Source organism: Gigantopelta aegis, chromosome 4, assembly GCF_016097555.1.
Source record: "Gigantopelta aegis isolate Gae_Host chromosome 4, Gae_host_genome, whole genome shotgun sequence".
Classification (NCBI taxonomy): Eukaryota; Metazoa; Mollusca; class Gastropoda; order Neomphalida; family Peltospiridae; genus Gigantopelta; species Gigantopelta aegis.
Window position 1 is genome coordinate 35,323,537 of NC_054702.1, and position 25,660 is coordinate 35,349,196.

Consider the following 25,660-nt stretch of genomic DNA (forward strand, 5'->3'; position numbering starts at 1 on the left):
AGATAAATCATGGTATGTCACAGACATTCATATTATTCTATTTCTTACATAAAAAAAAAAAAAAAAAAAAAAAAAAATCAAACATACAAACGAACAATTTAGAAAAAGGTTTATCGCAGTTTCCTTCTGAAACGAATCCTACTTACGGCGCTTACGCTTGCACATTATTTGAGTCAAAATCGGTTTCGGCAGTGGTAATTTTAGTGGACGGTTTAACTTTAACATCTAGTTAATCTCCATAGAAATGCAAATCGTATGTCTTTAGATATATTCCCAACATATGTGGGATACCACAAATCTGTCTTCAAGAAATACGTACGTACAGTATTAAAATTCATGAGTCAAATGTTCACCATAGAAGACTAATAGCCTACACATACGTTACATAGAATACATCGTAAGTAAGCTTTGATTAATACATCAAATATTGGAAACTTATTAACCAAGTATATTTAATATTAATGGTAACTGGTTTCCGCAGAGGAAACGCAAACTCCTATAGATGGATTTGATGGAATGAATGAATGAATGTTTAACGACACCCCAGCACGAAAAATACATCGGCTATTGGGTGTCAAACTATGGTAAATCAGGATTTGATGGAATTAGTGGGTTGTTCAAAATTTATTACTTACTTAATGCTATATTACTATACAATGGACTTAATACGTCAAATGTCTACGAATACACTAAATCGGGGCTACATAAAACAATGGGGTTAATTAGGGCTCATGTCAGTTTTGCCCAGGGGTGGATTTCAGAGATTTGAAAAAGGATATGAAAAAAGGCTAGATGTCGACTGCAAACCCTGTATTCGCCAATTCTCCAAAACATCGACTCTGTGTAGGAACTTTAAAGAACGAGTAAAATATAAATAGTAGTTTTTAGAACCTAAAAAGAGACCGCACGGAACATTTATTAACACATAACATGGTAAATAACTACACATTAAAAACCGGACAAATTACTCCAAACAAGATATTGACAATAACAAAAACATATTTTGTCCCATCGAGTATGCACTTTTCGTTTAAGAAGAATACAATGTCTGTTATTTGTGGCCACATAGAATTCTTTGTTACTTTTACAACACTGAGGTGAATGCTTGGCTGGACATGGTATCGTATCATACCCGTATTACTCCCGGGATGTTTTAGATAAATCTTTCTGGTATCTGAATACACTATCGTGCAGAGAAGATTTGGTTCAACTCGCACCCAATTGGTGTTTTTGTCATTCTTAACTTGAAGCTTGTAAATGATACACGCCCAGCTGAGAATCGCCGGTGTCAGTCATGTGTCAAATGACAGCTTGCTTGTTGTTTGCAAGCCCCAAACTACTGAATGGGGTCGATCTCAGAACGATTGTTGACTATACCGCAATTATAACAGAAATTTGTATTGCGGTATTAATAATTGTTGTCATGAGGGTTGTTGTGTGTTTTTCGAGTCACAAGAAAATATTCTCAGACTGGCAAATAATCTTGACCTCCCAGCATATTAAGTAAATTGCGTTAATCACTTGAGGTAGACAGAAACCAGAAAATAAACCCAGAAAAAACTAAACAGAAGGAATATTGTTCAACTATATATCTGCACATTTTTAAAAACAATATTTATTTCCAATATTTAGAATGTCAGAGAAGCAAGGATTAAATAGTGCAAATGATTTATAATCAGAAGCTACATTACACATAGTCTAGAGGATTATATAAGATGCCCCTAACCGCCAAACTTAAGGGGGGGGGGGGGGGGGCATTCTACTTCAAGTTGCACCCCTCATGTAGAACTAACTTCCATAAAACTAACAGTCTTATATTGAAGTTTAAAAGTTTGTTTTGTTTAACGACACCACTGGAGCACATTTATTTATCATCGGCTATTGGATGTCAAACATTTAGTAATTTCGACATATAGTCTTAGAAAGGAAACCCGCCACATTTTTCTATTAGTAGCAAGGGATCTTTTATATGCACTATCCCATAGACAGGATAGCACATACCACGGCCTTTGATATACCAGTTATGGTGAACTGGCTGGAACGAGAAATAGCCCAATGGGCCCACCGACGGGGATCGATCCCAGACCGACCGGGCATCAAACGGACGCTTTACCTCTGGGCTACGTCCGACCGGCCTCGGTGGCGTCGTGGTAGGCCATCGGTCTACAGGCTGGTAGGTACTGGGTTCGGATCCCAGTCGAGGCATGGGATTTTTAATCCAGATATACCGACTCCAAACCCTCAGTAAGTGCTCCGCAAGGCTCAATGGGTAGGTGTAAACCACTTGCACCGACCAGTGATCCATAACTGGTTCAGCAAAGGCTATGGTTTGTGCTATCCTGCCTGTGGGAAGCGCAAATATAAGATTCCTTGCTGCTAATCGGAAGAGTAGCCCATGTAGTGGCGACAGCGGGTTTCCTCTCAAAATCTGTGTGGTCCTTAACCATATGTCTGACGCCATATAACCGTAAATAAAATGTGTTGAGTGCATCGTTAAATAAAACACTTCTTTCTTTCTTTTCTTGTCCTTTGGGTGTCATAATTTGAAAGTTCATTGTCACTCTGCTAATTGTTGTGAAAAAGGAAGTTAAATATTCCTATTTAAATTAATTTGAATACACCGAAGTCACTGATGTTTTAAAAAGTTTAAAGTGTGTTTTTTAAAATACCACTAAAGCACATTGATTTTGGATCAGTGTTGAGTGCGTCGTTAAATAAAACATTTGTTTCTTTCTTTCTTTCTGGGCTACGTCCCGCCCAGTTTTGTATATTATGACTGGTAGATCAATGAGTGTGATGCGTGTTGTCTTACATGGTGAAGTGAATGTATACGTTTAATAATCAAGAATAGCCTGTGCGGTGGTAACCGGTTTCTTTTTTTTAGTAGTGTACGAATCACTACCAGAATAATATATAATGTACTGAGGGAAAGAAAAGAATGCTTGTTTGACGACACCTCAGCTGATTTTAATGTTTAATATGCGGTTTTTGCGACACTTGGTCTGGAGTGTCTCATGGCGCCTCATAGGCTGCTCTTACACGATATAATTAATTAATTCATTCATTCATTCATTCATTCATTCATACATACTTATATCCAATTAAGGTTCAAGCACGCTGTCCTAAGCACACACGTCAGCTATCTGGACTGTGTCCAGGACAATTAGTCGTTAGTTGTTAGTGAGAGATAAGTCGCTGTAGTGGTCTTACACCTACCCATTGAGTCGTTAAAACTCGCTCTGGGTGGGAGCCGGTACATGGGTGCGAACCCAGTACCTACGGTACCAGCCTTATGTCCGATATCTTAACCACGACACCACCGAGGTCAGTACACGATAGCATCAAAAGATACATATATATATATATATATATATATATATATATATATATATATTGCCACTGACAGGACAGCATATGCCACGGTTTTTGATATACCAGTCGTGTGGCACTGGTTTGGAATTCTGCTGAAGTGTCATTAAAAAGAATCAAGTTCTTTCAAACGTGTTTTGGAATGGCTTCACAAAATTTATAAACATGGCTCCTAAATTTGTTATTTTGGCGCCTAAAAAAGGAATTAGGTGCTAAGTGGCCCCTAGACAGAAACAGTTAACGTACGGAGAGCTGCAAATATTGCTTGTGTTACATATTAAAAAGTAATGTATTTAATATTTAAAATTCTATTTTATACTCTAAACAAAAGAAAACTTAAATATTATTGTGTTATATAAGAAGTGAAGATCGCAAATGGCTTCAAAATGTAAATGAGAAAATTATATAAATATGAAAAGGGACCATGATAATTTATACTGCCCGAAGGATAAATAATTTGTTTCAAAGCTGTAAATAGTATGTTCCGATTTCACGAAAGTTGTACATAAAAAGAACGTTTCACCAACTGTTTTGTATTGGAGTTGGCAGGCTGGAATGACGAGGTCAGACGCCTGTTCAAAGTAACAGAAACTGTGTAATTTAGCCTTGGGTGGGAAATACAGTCGTCTTAAATTTACACCCGTAAGGCCAGCGGCGGGAATTGAAGACGCGGTGATACGTACGACAATAGACTGGCGGTAAAGGTATTTGTTTAGGACTCGTAAAACTGAAAGGTTTTCTAATGACGCCGATGACAAGAGGTCATCGATATTCCACATCTTTGTGTAATTGGCGTTTTATGAACTTAAAACCGTGTTTACCAGCAGAAGTGAAGGAGACAGTCTGGTGGTCAATTGCAAGCATTCTTTCAGACCATACACGTCTCCATGTTATAATGAAATTGTTTTATGCTGTTATGTAAACCCTGATAAAGGAGGAAAAAAGAAAAAGCTGGGGCTTTTTGTAAATTTATTTAACGACGCACTCAACACATTTTATTTACGGTTATATGGCGTCAAGTTCAAGTTCAATTTCTTTATTGGTTTAAGTTGCGTCGGACACGTTGTTAAGGATTACATATAATGAAAGAGGAAGCTCACTGCCACCACTACACTCGCACTATCTTCGAATAGCAGCAAAGGCAATTTCATATGCACCATCCCACAGGAAGGATAGTCCATACCACAACCTTTGTTACACCAAATGTTACCAAAACGAGAGTCGGATTGTCGACCACTTGCTTATAGTACAATTTAAAAGAAGATTTACCAAGTGTACATTTGTACAAAACGTAGATCAATAGTACAATCGTGGGGCACAAGGCCACAGACCATAGTTATCTTCCCATTTCGTTGGCCAAATTCCGGAAATAAAAAATTATTCGCACAAGAAATCTGCTATTTGACATATTATTTTATGGCAGACAACTTAGTAGCGGCAATTATTAGACTGGAGTTGATAGGGTAGAGCATGTAGATGGCACACGTGTAAATTGTTAACATTGAAGCTTTCTTTGTAGTACTCCCAGCCCATGTAAATGTTGTACTTTTTGTGTGAAATTAGTTTACTCCGGCCAGGATTAGTGGGTGTGTTTGTTTAAACCAATATCCTGGGAGAAAGAGCTGGACAACAGGATAGGTTTCTCCTAGACAGGCAAAGGCAAAGATACATACAAAATCCAAGGGTCTACAGAAATTAATAAAAGTACTACAGCCACTAATGATATATAGAAATATATAGCGCACACGCGCACGCCTAGGTTAGGAGTTGGGGAATTTACATCGCAATCGTCGAATTGGCCAACTTCGTCGTTACAGTTGACAGTCTGATCTAGCATAAGTCTTAAAGTTTTCCACATCTTAATATTTTAATCCTTCTGTGTATATATTTAATTCTATCCTGCAACCACCGTTTCTATTGACAGAATATAACGACGGGTAAAGCAAAGTCATATCCTGCTACTAGCAGGATATTACTTTTGACATCTGACGTCACACGCATAACTACATTACAAAATGGCTCATTTGACCTCTAGGTCATCGCACAATGTGGCTGAAATAACAAAAATAATAGCTTTTCCCCATAATTTTTATGGTTTGCGGAATAAAGATAATAACTAGTTAATAACGTCGGATATCTGCTTTATCCTGTTCAAGGCGAATGAGAAATTCAAAATCATATATTATAGATCCATGTAATACGTGTATGTGTTCAGGTGCAATATTATCACTGGCTTGACATTACTTTGTTTGATTACGGTAAAACATCGATTTTCTGAAGCTTGGAGTATGCCTAGCATACAAAGCTTTATGTATGAGGGTGAGATACATTTGAGAACGAGAATATTAGGCTGTTAATGAGAACATTATTATTATTTTATTATTATTTTTATTTTTTTAGAATTCTAATAGGTGCCATCGATATTAAATTACTTAACACTCTGGTATAGTATACGCAGGTTCTAGTCTGTGGAATTTAGGTGTGTGCCTTCTGGATTTGGATTCATTTATATGTGTACGTTGTTTGCTGATGGTTTATCTGTATCTGCCTCTCACCTGCTTCTGTACCTGTATTTGCAATTGTTCTTGGAGGTTTTGTTTAGCTGCACAACTAGAGCACATTGATTTATTAATCATCAGCTATTGGATGTCAAACATTTGGTAAGTTTGACAGTCTTAGAGAAGAAACCCGCTACATTTTTTTTATATATATGCACCATTCCACAGACATGATAATACATACCCTTAGTTGGATCGAGAAATAGCCCAATGGGTTCAGCGACAAAGATCGATTCTAGAGCGACCGCGCACCAGGAAAACGCTTTATCACTGGGCTATCATGCCTGTAAACTGTACCTGTGTTTTGCACCCGTACCCGACGTTCCCCTACCTATAGTAATCCGTAGGTGTAGTCTAGTTATTGCACAACTGCTTTGGCTTCGATGTAACATAAACTGTAAATGTACTGTCGTAAGTTGACACGGAACGCCCGTGGTTGATATTCAATGGCGTGTAACAAACCACGCAGTAAGGTTCATTACTCGTCTATTCAGTCCCCTACTGATGTTTTGTGAGATATCCATTCATACAATAAATCTGAGCTGCTTTACAATAAAAGTCACAACAAATGTGTGCAGAATTTGTTTATGAACAAAATCCTAAGCCGCTTAACCATACATCAATATTTTTTTTTTTAAAGACGACACAACAAATGAATAGTGTTATACATATGGTGCACTTTTATAATATACTAAAAGGCAAAAGTTATTGTGACATGGATTGTTTGGAGTAATAAATTTTATGGATTTATGGATGTAAACTAGAGACAATGTGCATGAAACAGCTCGAAGAAATGCAACCAAGCAGTTGTTACAGCGATTGCATGCTTTGTGCAAGGAACATGGAATATTCGGGAGAAATCCTGTCCAGTGTTCACCATAAAAGGCCAGACATTCAGTTACAAATCATTGCCACTCTGTGCAGCCTTCAGAAGTCTTAGAAGTCAGAAAAACACCATTAGTGAACTGCTTGATGCAATTTCGTCATGCCACGCCTCGGTGAAAATGACAGATGACGAGTCATAGGGATGCTTGAATCTGGGACCTCGCAGCGTAACGTCGCACGTCAATTCAACGTTCACAGAAACACCATATGGCATTTATGGCAACGATATCAACAAAACAACCAGGTCAGGGACCGTCCCCGTAGCGGCCGACCACCCGATACAACCCCTCACCAAGACACATGGATCCTAACCACGCATCTGCGAAACCGGCATTCCCAGGAACTTTCTCCAGCGTTTAGTGGCCTCAGTGAGACGACGGTGCCAGGCCTGTATCAATACTCAAGGTGGACACACTCGCTACTGACTATGTGAACTTCGCTCTGGACCCCCTCTAATGATGTGGCTCGTTTGCATATGGCAGGCGCGCCCTTTTCATGGACTATTGCAAGTTTCCATACCATCGGACATTTCTCTTTCCATATTATAACCTTTCATACACGGCAGTAAAAACTTATCATCAATTATCTTTATCTTTTATTTGTCATAATAACTTTTGCCTTTTAGTATATATCATTGTTATGTTTTTATACGAACGTTCGACAGTATGTGTCATTGGATCTGTTAAGTTTTCAAGTTGTTTAAAAAAAAAATATTATTTGGTGTTATTTCGGGTGGCTCCCCCAAAATGTACCTCTTTTTATCAATAAGACATTCTACCCGCATACCTGAAATTGTTACCACAAATGGTTAATACCCATGACAGAGTATCGGGTGCAAAATAGTATCCTAGTGTAAATTACTATAAAGGTTATTAATCAGTAAAGGAGGTGTGTGTGGGGGGGGGGGGGGGGGGGGGGGGGGGGAGGGGTAATTTAAAATTTATTTATCAATTTCATTGAAATCGGATCTACTGGTCTACCAGGAAATAGTTATAGGTTGTTTATTTATTAACTTTATTATTATTTTTGTTTCGTTTGGTTTCGTTTTGTTGTTGTTGTTTTTTTGTTTTGTTTGGGGGTTTTTGGTGTGGGTTTTTTTTTTTGGGGGGGGGGGGGGGGGGTGGTTGGGTTTATTATTAGGTTGTTTTTTTGTTTGTTTTTTGGGGTTTTTTGGGGGGTGGGGAGGATTTTTATGCCACCCGATATTATTATGTTCTCTTTTTTAAATTTAAAATATTTACCTTCGGACTGGTAAACATTAGTATTTAGGGCTATGTGCTTAAGTACATCAACGGTTCGGATATTGGCTCAAACTACGACCATGTGCATGTATTATATCTGAGCTGTACGATTACGTATTATTGCTTCCTCAGATTGGACTGGCCTTTCTTCATAACAAAAAATCGTTTCGAATTTCGTGCATCTTTTGAATGTAATGCTTACAGGCTACGCCGAAATCAGACCCGTTTGTTGGCTCCATGAATGCCATTCAAAGAGAGATAATTACATTATGCATCCTATTCTACATGAACAGCTCTTGGGGCACGAATTCTCCACTAATGTCATTTTAATAATCTTGTTATAGACGCAGTGCCCTTTACTTACTATTATGTTAACATAAATGTTCTTTGATCTGAGATGATTTCATTGCTGAATTGTAAGTTAAAAAAAAAATCGATTCTGGTCAGACACATCAGGACAGAAGTCATGTTTGTTTAATGGCATCTCTGCACATTGTGGGGCGGAATGTAGCTCAGTGGTAAAGCGCTTGCTTGATACGCGGTCGGTTTGGGATCGATCTCCGTCGGTTGGCCCATTGGGCTATTTCTCGTTCCATCAAGTGCACCATGACTGGTATATCAAAGGCCGAGGAATGTGCTATCCTTTCTGTGAGAAAGTGCATATAAAAGATCCCTTGCTGCATTAGAAAAAAATGTAGCGGGTTTCCTTTGATGACTGCCTGTCAGAATTACCAAATGTTTGACATCCAATAAATCAATTAATAAATCAATGTGCTCTAGTGGTGTCGTTAAACATATTAAAAAAAAAACTCAGCACATTGTAAACTACAGCTATTCCCTATAGAAGGGATAACACACTGTTTGATGTACCATTCGCAGAGCTCCAATAAGGCATATTGGTGGATGTGGCCAAGTGGTAGAGGACTTGCCTGATGTATGATGGATCCTTGGATTAATATCTGTTGGTGGACTCAATGTTGTGTTTCCCGTTTTAACCAATGGCCCACGACTGATATATCAAAGGCTATATATATATGTAGTACGTGCCGTCCTATTATGTGTACCAGTGCATGTAAAATATCCATGTTGCTGTTCGGAAGGAACAGCTTATGTGGTGGCAACCGGATTCTCTGTAGTGTGGTGTCCTATCAAATTACTAACCAAGCCACTATATAGTATTAGTGGGGTAGTGCGATTACCCACCATCACCACCACCACCACCACCACCACCACCTCCCCCGAAAAATACGAAGTGCCCTTTTAGTATAAAAATTGTTGGTCAGCTGGGGGAATCCCCTATATTATTATTAACGTGCCCCTATTATTTTTTCTCTTCCCCGCCACAACTAGTTATTCTCTGGCTAGTTACGGTCTTGTCCTCCATGAAGAACTTGTGGTTCAACTTGGTAACATAAGGTCGTAACTCTTCGGTAGAATGAGCTGCCTTCCTTATTAGAGGCGGCTGGACGTAGACAGGTGGCAAAGCGCTCGTCTGATGCGCGATCGATCTAGGATCGATCTCCGTCGGCGGGTCGAATGGGGCATTTGTCTCCCAAGCCAGTGCTCCACAAACGGCGAAACAAAGATCGTGGTATGTACTGCCCTGTCTGTAGGATGGTGTATATAAAAGATTCGTTGTTGCTAATGGGAAAATAACTCATGGAGTGACAGCAGCATTGGGTTTTCTCTCTCAATATCTGTGTGGTCCTTAACCATATATCTGACGCCATATAACCGTAAATAGAAATTGTGTTGTGCGTCGTTAATAAAACATTTCTTTCTTTCTCGAATGGAGTTTAGTGGTTGATTCCATGAATCTCTATCCAGTATCTCGTCTGTAGGAGGACAGCCACCTCCGAAGAGATCATCCACTGAACAACGCATACACATCCCCAGCACCGCTCAAAAGCGGACCGTCACCCCCAGAATAGTTTACAAAATAAAAACTAGCAAAGGACAAAGCTCATTGGAATAGATACCGATATGTAAACTTGGTATAACTAGCTGTTGCTTTAACACCAAACATTATATTTATGCACCGTAGGTCCTTGTCACATATAGGCATCAAGTTGATAATACTCAGTTTAAAGATTGTTTACTTTATTTAGCCTACAGATGGTTTACTTTGTTTAATCTTAGTTTAAAAGTTAATTTTGTGTTTACTTTTTTTTCTCTCTTTTTTTTGTATTTTAAGATTGAATTATTTCCTAAATGGAGGAAAGCCCTTCTCGTTCCACGTCGTGAACGTCGTCCTGCACGCGCTGGTGAGCGTTCTGTTCACACACGTCAGTCACAACGTCTTCCTTGTCTCCAGGGAAACCTCGCTGAGTGCTGGCCTCTTGTTTGCTGTTCACCCCGTACACACAGAGGCTGTGAGTATACCACTGTTATTACTATTAGGAGTAAAGCTATAAAGCTTTATTTCATGTTATATATATACATAATGGGGGAATTTTGGTGCATAAAAATTAGAGGGTACCGATTATGGCCTCACGTCTATGAAAACCCCCGGACATTTTTAGGGTACCCTCAAACACTAGTGACAAATGCGTAGTGGATCCCAATTTTTTTCACTGTTAGTTTCGTGTTCAGGACATTAGTACTTCTAAAAAAAATAATTTAGTTGAGTTGTGGGGTTGTGCCTGAGGATCTAATGTAGTTCATTGCCTAAATCGACATCTGCTGTATATACAAAATTGACTTACAATCGACCATCGTTGGTGTTAAGTGTTGCATCGCGCGTCATTTTTATAGTAAGCCATTTGATAAAATGAAAATTTCGCTATGAATACACAACATTTTAAACCAGTGCCCTTTACTTACTATTATGTTAACATAAATGTTCTTTGATCTGAGATGATTTCATTGCTGAATTGTAAGTTAAAAAAAAAATCGATTCTGGTCAGACACATCAGGACAGAAGTCATGTTTGTTTAATGGCATCTCTGCACATTGTGGGGCGGAATGTAGCTCAGTGGTAAAGCGCTTGCTTGATACGCGGTCGGTTTGGGATCGATCTCCGTCGGTTGGCCCATTGGGCTATTTCTCGTTCCATCAAGTGCACCATGACTGGTATATCAAAGGCCGAGGAATGTGCTATCCTTTCTGTGAGAAAGTGCATATAAAAGATCCCTTGCTGCATTAGAAAAAAATGTAGCGGGTTTCCTTTGATGACTGCCTGTCAGAATTACCAAATGTTTGACATCCAATAAATCAATTAATAAATCAATGTGCTCTAGTGGTGTCGTTAAACATATTAAAAAAAAAAGCTTTGCATACTTTTCCCGCTATTCAACTTCAGAACGTGAGACGTTTTTTAATAACCTGATATATGTACATGTATATAATTATATATATGCACACACCACCAACATTATATAACATAAAAATTTAGTGGTGAAAACAAATTCAGCCAATTTTATGGTTGAGCAGTCAATATATTTTTTATGGTCATAAAAGTCAAAATCTTACATATGAAAGATTTGTTCCTGTGGGTGCTGTGAGGCATGATTTTTTATTGCAATTAAATATGCGGATACGTACGGTGAGAGCTCTTAGAAGTACAAATAGCAGTGGCGGTTTATTATGGGGAAGGGGGAGGGTATAATTCAGTTCGCTATCCTAAATTTACATGCAAATCATATCAACTTATTTTCGTGCTTATATCCAATTAAGGTTAAAGCACGCTGTCCTGGGCACACACCTCAGCTATCTGGGCTGTCGGTCCGAGACAGTGGGTTAGTTGTTAGTTATTAGTGGTTAGTGAGAGAGAAGAGGGTGTAGTGGCCTTACATCTACCCACTGAGTCGTTAAAACTCGCTCTGGGAGGGAGCCGGTACCGGGCTGCGAACCCTGTACCTACCAGCCTTATGTCCGATGATTTTAACCACGAAGCCATCGAGGCCAGTTTAAAGTTACAATCTCGTCTCATCACATTAGCTCGTGTAACATCATTTATTAATGCAGACTACAAATATAAATAGACTCGCGTGTTATGGTTGTCGACTATTTTAGGCCGAAAAGAATATAGTAGGTCTATAGTCAGACCAAGAAAAAAACGAAAAGAAAAAAAAAAGTTTTATTTAATGACGCATTCAACACATTTTATTTACGGTTATATGGCGTCAGACACATGGTTACGGACAACATATATATTGAGAGAGGAAACCCGCTGTCCCCACTTCATGGACTCTTTTTGACAGCAATTTTTTTTTTTAATATGCACCATCCCACAGACAGGGAAGTACACACCACGGTCTTTGATATACCAGTCGTTGTGCACTGGCTGGAACGAGAAATAGCCGAATGGGCCTACCAACGGGGATCGATCCCAGACCGACCGTATATCGAGCGAACGCTTTACCACGGTCCCGCCCTTTAGTCAGACCAAATTTCCAGAATTGATGCATGCGTGTTTTGCAAATGTTTTGTATTGTTTGTTTGTTTGCATTGATTTTATTTTAAAAAAGTGGATATATATGTCGTTCCCATCAGTCTGGCTTTTCCTCATTGGCCATGATTGCCTCTCACCCGAAGCCGGAGGTCTTCCGGCTTCACGCGTGGAGGTTGTCGAGTTTTCCCTGCGAGGCAGAGGCTTTTCGGAACGAATTGCTGAACTCGTCTCCTCTTCGAAGCGCCGGTCAACTGAGCGAGTTTACCAATGCCACTGGAGCGCTTGGGTTCGTTGGGCAGGTTAACGGGATTTCGATCCCTTATCACCTACTGTCAATGACTTAGCTGAATACTTTCTGGCCTTGGTCCAGGAAAGGAAGCTTAAAGTTCAGACAGTCAAAAGTCATCGTTCTTCCATCTTCACTACTCTCAGGCAGTGTGGTCGGACAGACTTTTCCACGAATCTCGTATTGCATGATTTACTGAAATCTTTGCAATCCACGGTTGAGAGGCCTTCCATTTTGCCAAAATGGGACGTCTTTCTGGTTCTTCATGCGCTCAAGGGTCCGCCTTATGAGCCATTGCGGTTTGCCACTCTTCGACTTTTGACTTGGAAGACACTTTTCCTGGTCTCTCTTGCGGTTTGTCGCCGTATTAGTGAGATTCATGCTTTCTTGCATGATTTGGTCGATTATAACTCTGATGGGTCGGTTACGTTGCGGACTGATCCCATCTTTGTGGCTAAGAACCAGATGCCAGGAGAGGAGTTTCCTCCGGCAATCATTCAAAGTTTGTCTCGTACGTTGCCTTCTGATAATTCTGACCGTCTCCTTTGTCCGGTCAGGGCATTAAAGTATTATCTGCATCGTACTACACTTCTTCGTGGTGGGAAGAAGAGGCTGTTTATTTCTTACACTAAACAGCCGGGAGATATTACTAAGAATGCATTGTCTCGATGGATTGCTGCAACCATCAAGCTGGCGTATGAGACGGCAGGAGAGCATGTTCTGCGGAACTTCTCAGTTCGGCCTCATGAGATTCGAGCGATCTCGGCTTCCCTGAATTTTCACGATTCCTTGGATATTATCAAGTTGATGAATGCAGGAGTGTGGAAGGGTCGACATACGTTCGACCGCTTCTATTTTCGGGACATGGCAGTTGGTCCCGATGGTATTAGACGTATCCAGTCGGTGATTGCTGGTCAGCAGGTTGTTTCTGTACGACGAGCCACGAGACGAGGGAGACCTCTATTCCGGTAGGCAGCTCGTACAGGTCGTGTCGGGAGATAGTTGAGCCACCTTTTTGGGGAAAGGGTGTGGTTGCTATCTGGGGCAGTCTAGTGGTTTCCTTTCACTTGTGATATGGTTTTGCCTCACGTGGGGGGTGGAAGATGTTTATCAATTCGGGTATTGATATTTAATAGTCACTTAGACTTTTATACCTCGTATGTCTTGGTTGTCTTACACCTTGTCATTACTTGAGATGATTCACGTTGGTCGAATGGGTAAGTTCTCATGTTTTCTTACCTCCTCCCATTAATGTTGAATTCACGTGCTCTAACGGTGTTAAATCACGTCCGTTATAGCATAGTTGTTGTGCTAGTACAGTAAGTTGAATAAGACTATTAGAAAATTTGTTTCTAATTTTCATTATTATTCATACTTACCTAGTACTAGCACAACAACGGTAACCTCTCACCCGCCCCTAGGAGGTCTTCCCTGGATTCGGTCATTACGGACTTTGAATCGAGGACGATGGTCTGCCCATGCGCGGATATGGATATACATCCGGCAAGGGAAGACAATTCTGCAGTGGAGGAGATGACTCAGGTTGTATAGCATAGTTGTTGTGCTAGTACTAGGTAAGTATGAATAATAATGAAAATTAGAAACAAATTTTCAAATTTTTGACATAGTTTTTGAGAGAAAACACGCTATATTTTCCATTAGTAGCAAGGGATCTTTTATATGTATCATCCCACAGACATGATAGCACATACCACAGCCTTTTGTATACCAGTCGTGGTGCACTGGCTAGAGCGAGAAATAGCCCAGCGGGCCCACCAAGGGGGATCGATCCTAAACCGACCGTGCATCAGGCGAGCATTTTACCACTGGGCTACGTCTCGCCCTTATTCCAAGTGTAAATTTATTACTTTGTGTATTCTTTAAAACCCAAAGTACAACCACATGTAGGCCTATAATGTTTAACAGCGGTGAAGTTAAGCGATCGAGCTATATTTACTCCACTGAATCGTGATATGTCTACATGAAAACGCTGTTCCCGTATCGGTGATGTGTTATGCAATTATAACTCCTGCATGTCGTGACAGCCGGTGTCAACAAGACGGACGGCATCGTGCATCAGACTGACGTAGCCCTATAATGTATTAGTGTCCTATTATCTCAACCATTGTCATATAATGTATACTTATTGACAACGTCAGACAAGATGACATTTTGAAAGACACTTTTCTGTTTATTTGGTGGGGTTTTTTTTTCTTAATTAGCATAGTATTTTCATATTACATCCTCGTTCATTGCAGTTGTTTCCAACCGACCATACACAGACGTGCGAGTTTCTCAAACATCTTAATAAATGTTTTATTCCGTATGTTATATAATATAACATCAAACAAAAATATGGAAAGATAGAAAGAAATATTTTATTTAACGACGCACTCAACACATTTAATTTACGATCATATGGCGTCAGACATATGGTTAAGGACCACACAGATATTGAGAGAGGAAACCCGCTGTCGCCACTTCAAAGGTTACTCTTTTCGATCAGCAGCAAGGGATCTTTTATATGCACCATCCCACAGACAGAGTAGTACACACCACGGCCTTTGGTATACCAGTCTTGGTGCACTGGCTGGAATGAGAAATAGCCCAATGGGCCCACAGACGGGGATCGATCCCACACCGATCGCGCATCGAGCGACCGTGAAACCACTGGACTACGTCCCGCTCAAACTAAATCTAGGAGTCTGACTACAGAATCCAACTGCCGCACCCGTGGACTATACTAGGATGTCGTTGTTGGACCATATTACGTTTACTTATTCCAGTTTTAAAATAACTCATTCAAAACAGACTAAAAACCACCAAAGGAGATTTCCCCATACCTTCTTAATCAATCGGTGTCCTGCTATTGAAAATATTAATCATGGTTGGGACACCTACCCGTTCTAGACAGTTCTGTTCTACGAGCTTATAAACAGCTTTGACTGATAAATTTATAGTATTACTGAGGTCATCAGCAAACGTGAGAGATTTTGACTTCTACAAAAACTTGCAGACGACACGTTAAAATCCACTGACTTTTCTATTGCATTTTAGTCAGAGTTCGTGTATAATTGTAATAATATTGACTTGTGGATATTTGGATATAATTATAATACATAATATTCCATCATTTAAATAATAGTATTTAACATGACATGACATATTAAAGTAATTATTGCATAATACAAAATATGTCTTATGATTACAACAGACATAGTTATAATACATACATACATAATATACATTATCACTCACATGTCCAAATAATGATTTAACATATGTCTCCATTATCACAAATACACAAGATATTATCAATCATGTGAAATACATGTCCTGAAATAAGAATTATATTATAAAAATACATATACAAATATATTACATACCAAGTATGTGACACCAGGGCAAATGGAACTGGTCACACTTAAAAGGATTGACGTATCTGCATAAAAGAATTACAATAATAAATAACTACACAGACACGTTATGTTTCATAAAATATATAATAAAATACAACAATCTCTAAAGTGTTCATCACCACAAACATACACACTGCATTCATACTAAATTATGTTTATCACATATTTAGATACAGATTAATCAAATTACTGAATTAATAAGAATTAATATTACACTGTACAGTTTATAACGTTATACAGAAATATATAATAATTACTTGTTGTAAAGCATGATTTAGTCAATTACATTTACATTAAAGTATATGTTATTATAGTGTAGCCGAACAATAAATAACCTAACTATAACTAACCTTAAATCTTCTCTAGAAATATCTTCCAATAAATTGAGCCTAAAATGAAGTATTAACTCCAGAAGAGCAAACTATAATGTGGACCACAATACCAGACGTACACCAGTATTTAAGGAAACAGTGAACTGTAATAAGCTATCATTTCAGATAAGAACACTTAAACCACATCAGCTTACACTGTACCCAAGCTGGAAACAATAGGACAGGCGCGGCGCATGGGTGATAGTGCTATTGTTACTAAGTTGTGCAAGTGTCATACCTGCTTGTGCAATTTGTAACAAGCCAAGATACCTGAAAATAGTAATCAACTTGTCATTAAGAATAAAATAATTAAAGGTACACAATCTGTTGTAATTCATTACCTGTTTATGGAAATAAAATAATTAATTACATGAAAACAAATAAAACCAATGCATTAATATAAAACAATAATTATATCCAAATATCCACAAGTCAATATTATTACATACTTCCTCCCCTTCAAGAAATGGCGTCCTCGTCATTTATCATTATCATCAACAATAGAGACAATTGCCCTAGACACGGCATCACTAATGTGTTCGAAAACTCCAACTTTAGCAAGTTGTTCCAAAAGTTTACATTTATTCTGCCAGTCTGGACGCTGCACATTCTGACTCATGACATACTCGCCAGATGTTTGCCATTCGGGTCGTCTTCTGTCTCTTGTTGATCGTCTAGGTCGTGGTGTAGGACGAGGTGGTGGCTCCGGCTGAGGTGGCGTATCTGAATCATCAGATGCTGTAGCAATTCTAGATGTTTCTATGTCTAGACCATCTTCGACCTCTTCATCCAAGCGTTCTCCCGTACTATAGTCCTCGTGAACTGAGTGTTGTAGTATGTGGTCGTCACCACTGGAAGAAACACTCTCTGACTCAGCAGACAACTGATCGTCACCAGAAACCTGTGAGTCAGAATCAAATATCTCAGCAGTCTGGTCACTAATGATGCTAAATCATTAGGAGCTGCTAAAACAATCACCTGTGAGGAATCTAAGTCAATAGATTCATCATCATCATCATCCCGAGTTGGCGTTGCAACTGGTTGTGCAACTACTCTATTTCTGGGTTTAGGTCTAGGTTGATTTGAACCTGGCAAAGATCCTATTGGCAGAAGATGGTTCCTGTGAAGAGTTCGCCGTCTTCCTTCACCATTCTCCTTTCTCACAACAAATACAGGAATGTCCTGATTAGGCTGAGAAAGAACAAGGTATACATCATCTTCCCATCGATCAGCCAACTTGTGTTTGCCATCAAACGCAAGGATCTTCACCAAAACACGGTCACCTGGCTGTACAACTGCACTTCTCACCTTCATGTCATAACCTCCCTTCTGTCGTCCTTGTGCAATCTTAGATGCTTCTGTCGCAAGTTCATATGACTGCTGAAGTCGTTCACGAAGAGCTGTTGCATAGGACGTCAACGAATGGTGTTGTTGATTGGTGTTAATTCCAAAAGCAAGGTCAATCGGCAATCGAGGTTCTCTTCCAAACATGAGGAAAAATGGCGAGTAACCAGTCGACTCATGCCTAGTGCAATTATAAGCATGGACTAGGGGTGCTACATGAGTCTTCCAGTCCTTCTTCTGGTTAGGATTCAAAGTACCAAGCATGTTGAGCAAGGTTCTGTTGAAACGCTCACACATGCCATTCCCCATCGGATGGTATGATGTGGTCCTCGACTTGTCCATTCCTAAAATTAAACAAAGCTCTTTTAACAATTTGCTTTCAAAATTGGCACCTTGATCACTATGTATTCGAAGAGGAATACCATAGTGCATCACAAAATGATGATAGAAAGCCTCAGCAGTTGTTCTTGCAGTCATGTTACGGGTAGGTATTGCCTGAGCATATCTTGTAAAATGATCCGTTATGATGAGAAGATGTTGGTAACCTCCCTTGGACGTTTCCAAAGTCAGAAAGTCCATACAGACCAATTCCAAAGGTTGTGTACTGGTAATACTTACAAGAGGAGCTCGAGCATTCGTTGGGGTCTTCCGTCTTAAAACATCTGTCACAATTCTTGATCCAGTCTTCAAACATCAGCTGACATTCCAGGCCAGTAGAATCTGTCTCTGAGAAGTGATAACGTTCTATCACGACCAGGATGCCCAATGTCTGTATGTAAACCTTTTAAAGCATCATTTACATACGCTGATGGAAGCACTAACTGAAGTTTATCACAACCATCTATTGTGACCTTCCTGTGAAGAATTCCTCTTTGGAGAACTAACTTGTCAAAGCTCCGATGTAATGAAGAGTGAACCGAAGTATGTGGATAATCTTCACGGCTAGGCTTCTTCTGAGCTCTAACAAACACTATCCACCTCCTCAACACATCATCTGACTGCTGAGCCATTCTCCAACCCCGATCTGTCATTCCGTGGAAATCTGGTTCTTTCAGGTTAACATCCACAACATCTGCTGATAAACACAAAGACTGTACAAAAGGTTGAACATATAAACAATTGCAAACAGCTTTGACTGACTCTGAGTCTATATGTGTGGATTCCTGCTTTGCTTGTAATCCTGGCAATCTTGATAACCCGTCAGCATCTGCATTATTCAAACCAGACCTGTAAATAATATCAAAGTTATAAGATGCAAGAGCAGCTAACCAGCGATGACCAGTGGCATCAAGCTTAGCAGAGGTAAGTATATAAGTCAATGGATTGTTATCTGTATAAACAGTAAATTTGTTGCCATACAAATAATCATGAAACTTTTCAGTCACGGCCCATTTCAAAGCGAGAAATTCTAAGCGTGAATAATTCTTTTCTGAGCTGAATAATTCTTTCTGACCTCTACTCTAGCATAACTGATAACTCTCTTGACACCACCCTGTTCTTGATAAAGAACGGCTCCCAGTCCTTGGCTGCAGGCCATCAGTATGTAGTTCAAAGAGTTTGGTGTAATCGGCATACCCAAGAACTGGAGGTGAAGTCAATACTTCCTTCAACTTTTGAAAACATTCTTCCTGGCTAACTCCCCATTCCCATGGTTTCTCGGGTACATTCTTGTTTCTCTTGGACTTTGTAGAAGGCATCAAAGCATACAAGGGTTTAGCAATTTTAGCAAAATCTTTTACAAACTTGCGGTAATACCCGGCAAAGCCAAGAAACTGTCTAACTTCATTATGGTTCTTTGGTGTGGGCCAGTCCTTGATCTTCTTAATCTTGTCACTGTCTGCCTCAATACCTTGCTCTGAAACAATATGTCCAAGAAACTTGATCCTGGTCTTGAACAGCGAACACTTACTTGGTGTTAACTTCATCCCAGTCTCCCTTATTCGCTGAAAAACTTGTCTAAGCCTGTTCAGATGTTCCTCATAGGTGTCTGAAAATACAATAATATCATCAAGATATATCAAGCAAGATTTGAGATGGAGACCTTCAAAACATTCATTCATTAGCCGTTGATATGTTTGCAGGACTGTTGCAGAGACCAAAAGGCATGCGGTTATACTCATAAATCCTAATGGCCCAACAGTGAAAGCTGTTCTCTCCCTTGTGTGTTTCTTCAATCTCCACTTGATGATATCCACTCTTCATGTCCAGTGTGCTGTAATACTTGGAACCTGCGAGAGCATCGAACATCTCCTCGATCCGTGGAAGGGCATACGAATCCTTGATCGTCTTCTCGTTGAGATGTCTATAATCGACGCACATCCGAAGTTTACCATCCTTTTTACGAGCCAAGACGATGTTGGATGACCATGGAGAGTAGGATCTGCGGATAATACCATTCGCCAGTAATTGTTGCAGATGATCTTTCACTTCCTGGTACATGGCAGGTGGAATTCTTCGATGTCTCTGCTTAAAGGGTTGATCATCTTCTAGCTCAATGCGATGCTTAACAGCAGTTGTGTGCCCAATATCATCATCACCTGTAGAAAAGATATCTTGAAATTCATGAATAACATGTTTGCCGTGTTCCAGTTGTTCTTCTGTGAAATCTGCTTCAGAAAAATTCATCTTTTTAAGAATAGAATCAAATCCACTATCTGAAACTGATGTTTTACCTGGGATATGTAGATAAGCCTGTTGCTTATAGATCTACATGTGCTTTAATTCAACCCACAAAAGGTTCCATTATACCTGAAGATTTTGACATTGTACCAACCATTGTGAATTATAACTGTAAAGACAAAATGTATGTGGATGTTCATGTTACCAATATTACAACTAGAGCCATCAGTATACCATCTCGAGCTCTTTTGTGTGAACTCCAAGCGGTAACTGTAGAAGACATGGCTGCTTGATTCCATTAGCACCCTTTGCTTGTAACTCAACTTCGATATAGCCATGATATGGAAGTTGTTGACCATCAGCACATTCAATCTTTAAAATGACATCCAAAGGATTCATGGTTACATCAGGAAAACTATTTTTATAAAAACTTTCAGAAATGGTGGATACAGTGGAACCAGTATCCAACAATGCCTTAGTTGGGATACCATTGACAGTTACTTCACTCTCATTTGGATATCCAACTAAATCAGATTCATTTTGTTGTAGATTGCTAATGGGGCGTTTTAAACATATAATCTACAGGTCGCCCATCCCCATAGATTGATTCTAGTTTAAAGGATGTCGGGAATGGTCTAACCTTACCCTGCATCCATACTTCAGGTGTCCTGGTTGTCCACCAACGGAAACAAACTGGTTCACCTCTTGGTGGTTGACGCTGTCTTTTGCTCGACAAACGGGCGCGATTGTGGCTGTTGTGGCTGCTGTTGTCTCCAGTATCGATGTGGCTGCTCCTGTGTCGTAGGTTTAGCATAGTTACCAGAAGAGTTCTTAAGTTTAGCAACATCGGCTGATAGCTGTTTTATCATACCTTTCATCTCCTGTAGTTCAGATGTCTCAGTTGATGTGGCAGCTTTACTAATAGTCTTCTTTGTTGGCTGTCTCTCTGACATGTCAGCTTCCATACGTCTCAACGACCTCAGAAGATTTCCAAAGCTTCCACCTTGGTCGAACAGGTATGCTGACTTGTCTCTAAGATCTGCCCTGAGTCCTGACCACAGCTGATTATGCAGCAGTTCATCCCTGGATGTAGGCGTGAGACCATCATGGGCTGAAGCTCTGTTGAGTATCTCCTCAAGTCGACATGCCCATGATGTAACATCTTCATCTTCTGTCTGACGTGCTCTATAGAATTCTGAAAGAAGACTTTGACCACGGACAACACTACCAAACATATCTTCAAGCTTAGCAACTAATTCATTTACATCACCATCAGGTCCCACACTCATAGCAACTGTAGCAGCTTTGCCACGCAATGACTGCTGTACTACTCTAAATAACACCCTACGAGACAAAGATTCATTGTTCAATAAACAATTATACTGATGTTTCCAAACATCGAACGCTGTTTCGCACTTGGAGTCACCTGAAAAGAAAGGCAATTTTGGAGGTTGATTTAAAGTAATGGATGTTGGGAAATCAGTTTTTGAAGAACCTGATGTATCTGCTGACTGTACATAGCTAGACATCCACTCAACTAACTCTTCAGCACTATCTGCTTTGGGCCATGTTTTTAACTTTTGGAATGCTGAAACAAGTTGTCTAACTTCCTCGCTTGTAGGTTCAGACATGGTGAAACCGTAAAATTCACAAAAACTAAAAATGAAAAATTATGTACAGAAATATGATATATCACACCAGAATACAAGTAACTAAATATATTTAGCCCGTTTTATCCTGTGTATGACACTGAAACAAACAATGAGTAAACTGGAATATGCTGCAAATAAACAATGAATTACATGGTTAGTATTGCAGGTGCATATAAAATTTAGGAAAGAAAAATGAAAGGAATAAGAAAGACCAAAGAGAAAATAGCCAGCAACTAATACCACTGAAACAACTAATCCTACCACTAACTGACTGTTGTTGACTATAGATCTAACACCCTAAACTGTTTAAGTTTAAACTTACATAGTTTTTACTGTTTTTATCTTAGTAAACATTCAACACATCTGCTCGGATGAACACATCGTTAAACATTTGTTAAGGTATTATAGCAGGCATTGTAAATATACACAAGAAAAAACAAAACAAACAAAACAAAAATTATTGAAAATAAAATAAAGCCAAGACAATAATCAAAAGAACAAAAGAAAATGAAAAATACAAAAAATAATATAATAAACAATTATGCACGTGCTAAGTAATATAGTCCAAATGTATCAAAATACTTGAATATTGCGCAAAAATAAAAATAAATAATTTATCTGAGAGCTTAATAAATACTAATCACATGATAACATAAAATACAAAAATAAAACTCACAAATGACACAAGTCCATAGAAAAGTCAACACTGCAGCACACAATAATGTCCGAGTGGAATTCCTTTAAAATGTTCACGAAAAGTCAAGATCACAAATGTCAAGGATACTCATGTTAGGACGTCATTCTGTAGAGGGGTGAAGGTCAATCCTGTACTGTCAACACTCCATCCAAACCATCTGTCAGCCCGTTGTTAGTCCCTACGTCGGCTCCAAATGTAGTAGCATCATCGTTTTGGAACAAATGACAACTGCATTGTTTTGGGTTAAAGGCTCTTTAATGGCTGACAAGTTTCCATTCTTATATCACCCTGTAACAATATAATTAAAATACAATATAACAATACATTCATTATACATATATAAATCTCAGGATACACAATACATAATATTCCATCATTTAAATAATAGTATTTAACATGACATGACATATTAAAGTAATTATTATTTAAATGATGGAATATTATGTATTGTGTATCCTGAGATTTATATATGTATAATGAATGTATTGTTATATTGTATTTTAATTATATTGTTACAGGGTGATATAAGAATGGAAACTTGTCAGCCATTAAAGAGCCTTTAACCCAAAACAATGCAGTTGTCATTTGTTCCAAAACGATGATGCTACTACATAATTACATACTGTCATTCTCAACGGGCCCTTAATGGCGTCAAAGGTAGTTGTGGACAAAATGTTAGAAAGTTTGAAGGAAACTTAATAGCAATTAGTATGGCTCTGGTCGTATACGCATAGTGTTTTTACTTATAAAAATCGCGTGTACGAAACGTTTGCACGATTCTGTGTAATCAATATCAGATATATTGATGTTCGACAAGACGGGGCCTGCAGAACAATGGCTGGGATTTTTACAGTCTATGTGTGATACGAACCCATTAGTATAGCAATGAATGTTAATGGACACCTCGTATCAGAGAAAATCTACAGACACCATTGTCGTATACACGATCAATTTTTAAGACCAAATGATGACATGTCTATGCAGCACAAGGAATTAACGTGGATACACCGACGAACTTTCTGTTCCTCTGTCCCCCTATCTTTCTGTATGTCTGTCGGTCTGTATGGGTGTATCTCCGTCATTTTATCTCTCCCACCCCTCGATGAGTGTGAGGTGTGTTATTAACTTCCAACATTTATTACAATGCGTTTACATTTGCTCGTTTTACTTCTTTTTTTTCTTCGTTTTTAAAAATTCCGATTTATTCATTGCGTGTCATGGCGATGCCACCCCACACCATTATTGACCCACTTCCATAACCGACCATGAGGTACCATATCAGCATGGGCGTAGCACCCGGGGGGGGGGGGGGGGGGGGCGGGGGCAATTGCCCCCCCCCCCCCCAAATTCGGGCAAAACAGTGGGGAAAATTCGGGAAAATTTTATCTGGGTAAAATTTCGGCAAATCAACCCCTCCAGCCCCACTAAATCAAAGTCCCCATACGCCCATGCATATCAGTGTTCACCTAGCCTGCGCCAAAACCTTACACGACCGTCATTGAATTCCAAATTAAACGTGGATTCGTCTCTAAACACGACATTTGACCAACGAGCGTTTGTCCATCGCAGATGACGCCGACACCATTCTAGCCGAGTTTGTTCTAGCGAGGCGTGTGTGCTCAGGACAGCGTGCTTGAACCTTAATTGCATATAAGCACGAAAATAAGTTGAAATGAATGAAAAATGAATGGTCTACGGGCGCATAACAAAGCAGAATGCAGGCGGTTACGAACCGTTTGTTTGCAGACTGATCCCTTTTGTCCGATGGAGTTGCTGTTGAAGCCGACTTGCATTGATATGACAGTTACGGAGGGCTCTGGTGATAAAGCGTCTGCCTTGGCGTCTGGTGGTGGCAAGGGCAAGACGTAGCCCAGTGGTAAAACGCTCGCTCGATGCGCGGTCGGTTTGAGATCGATCCCCGTCGGTGGGCCCATTGGGCTATTTCTTGCTCCAGCCAGTGCACCATGACTGGTACATCAATGGCCGTGGTATGTGCTATCCTGTATAGGATAGTGCATATAAAAGATCCCTTGCTGCTAATCGAAAAGAGTAGCCTATGAAGTGGCGACAGCGGCTTTCCTCCCTCAATATCTGTGTGGTCCTTGATCATATGTCCGATGCCATATAACCGTAAATAAAATGTGTTGAGTGTATCGGTAAATAAACCATTTCCTTCCTTCTGGTGGTGGTAGTTCGTAGTTGTCTTGGACTCTACCCGTGTCTCTCCCATATTCTGCTAATGACCGACTGTGAGACACTGATTTGATGATCTATGCAAGTCTTGTGTTTGACCAGCTTGGAACATCCTTATGGCTCTAAGACATTCCTCCAATGTCATTTGGCGCATTGTTACAATTCAGCAAGTGACTGAGCAATGACGATCTTCACAGCCATTTATGCTCAACAAGTGCACGTGCAGCATGCTTTAAGCGGTTTAAGTACAAATTGAGAGACTTGTGTAAAGCCATTCCTACCCCGTTTTGCATTCGATTGCGAAGGAAATAAACAGTTAGTGAATTGAGACATCACATATCACATGTTCGTGGTCGATAATGACTTGGCTACAATGTGTATAAATTGTAATTAAATATCCTAAGTATTATAACATGTTAATGTTAAAAATATTGCAATATCCCCTACTTTTTATGAGAAGTATACGTATATATTCATGTGAAAAGAAAAGTGTGACATTTGAGAGCATTTAAAAAGACTGATGCAATAAACCGTGTATTGTTTGACTTTGTATTAATTTTCACTGCGTGTATTGTTTTCACGAGTACACATTTAAGGTCTCTGGGGTACAGTACATATAACACAATACAATAA

The 25,660-nt window shown here is 39.4% G+C and overlaps 1 protein-coding gene across 1 annotated transcript in view; it reads left to right on the forward strand.

The window, feature by feature from the left end:
• The window catches only part of LOC121370468 (protein O-mannosyl-transferase TMTC1-like), a 57,708-nt gene that overhangs the window by 815 nt on the left and 31,233 nt on the right, over nt 1-25,660 (forward strand). Inside the window, exon 2 of the mRNA XM_041495719.1 lies at nt 10,248-10,425. Within this exon, the coding sequence (XP_041351653.1) occupies nt 10,248-10,425 (178 nt within the window). The remainder of the gene's footprint in view (nt 1-10,247; nt 10,426-25,660) is intronic.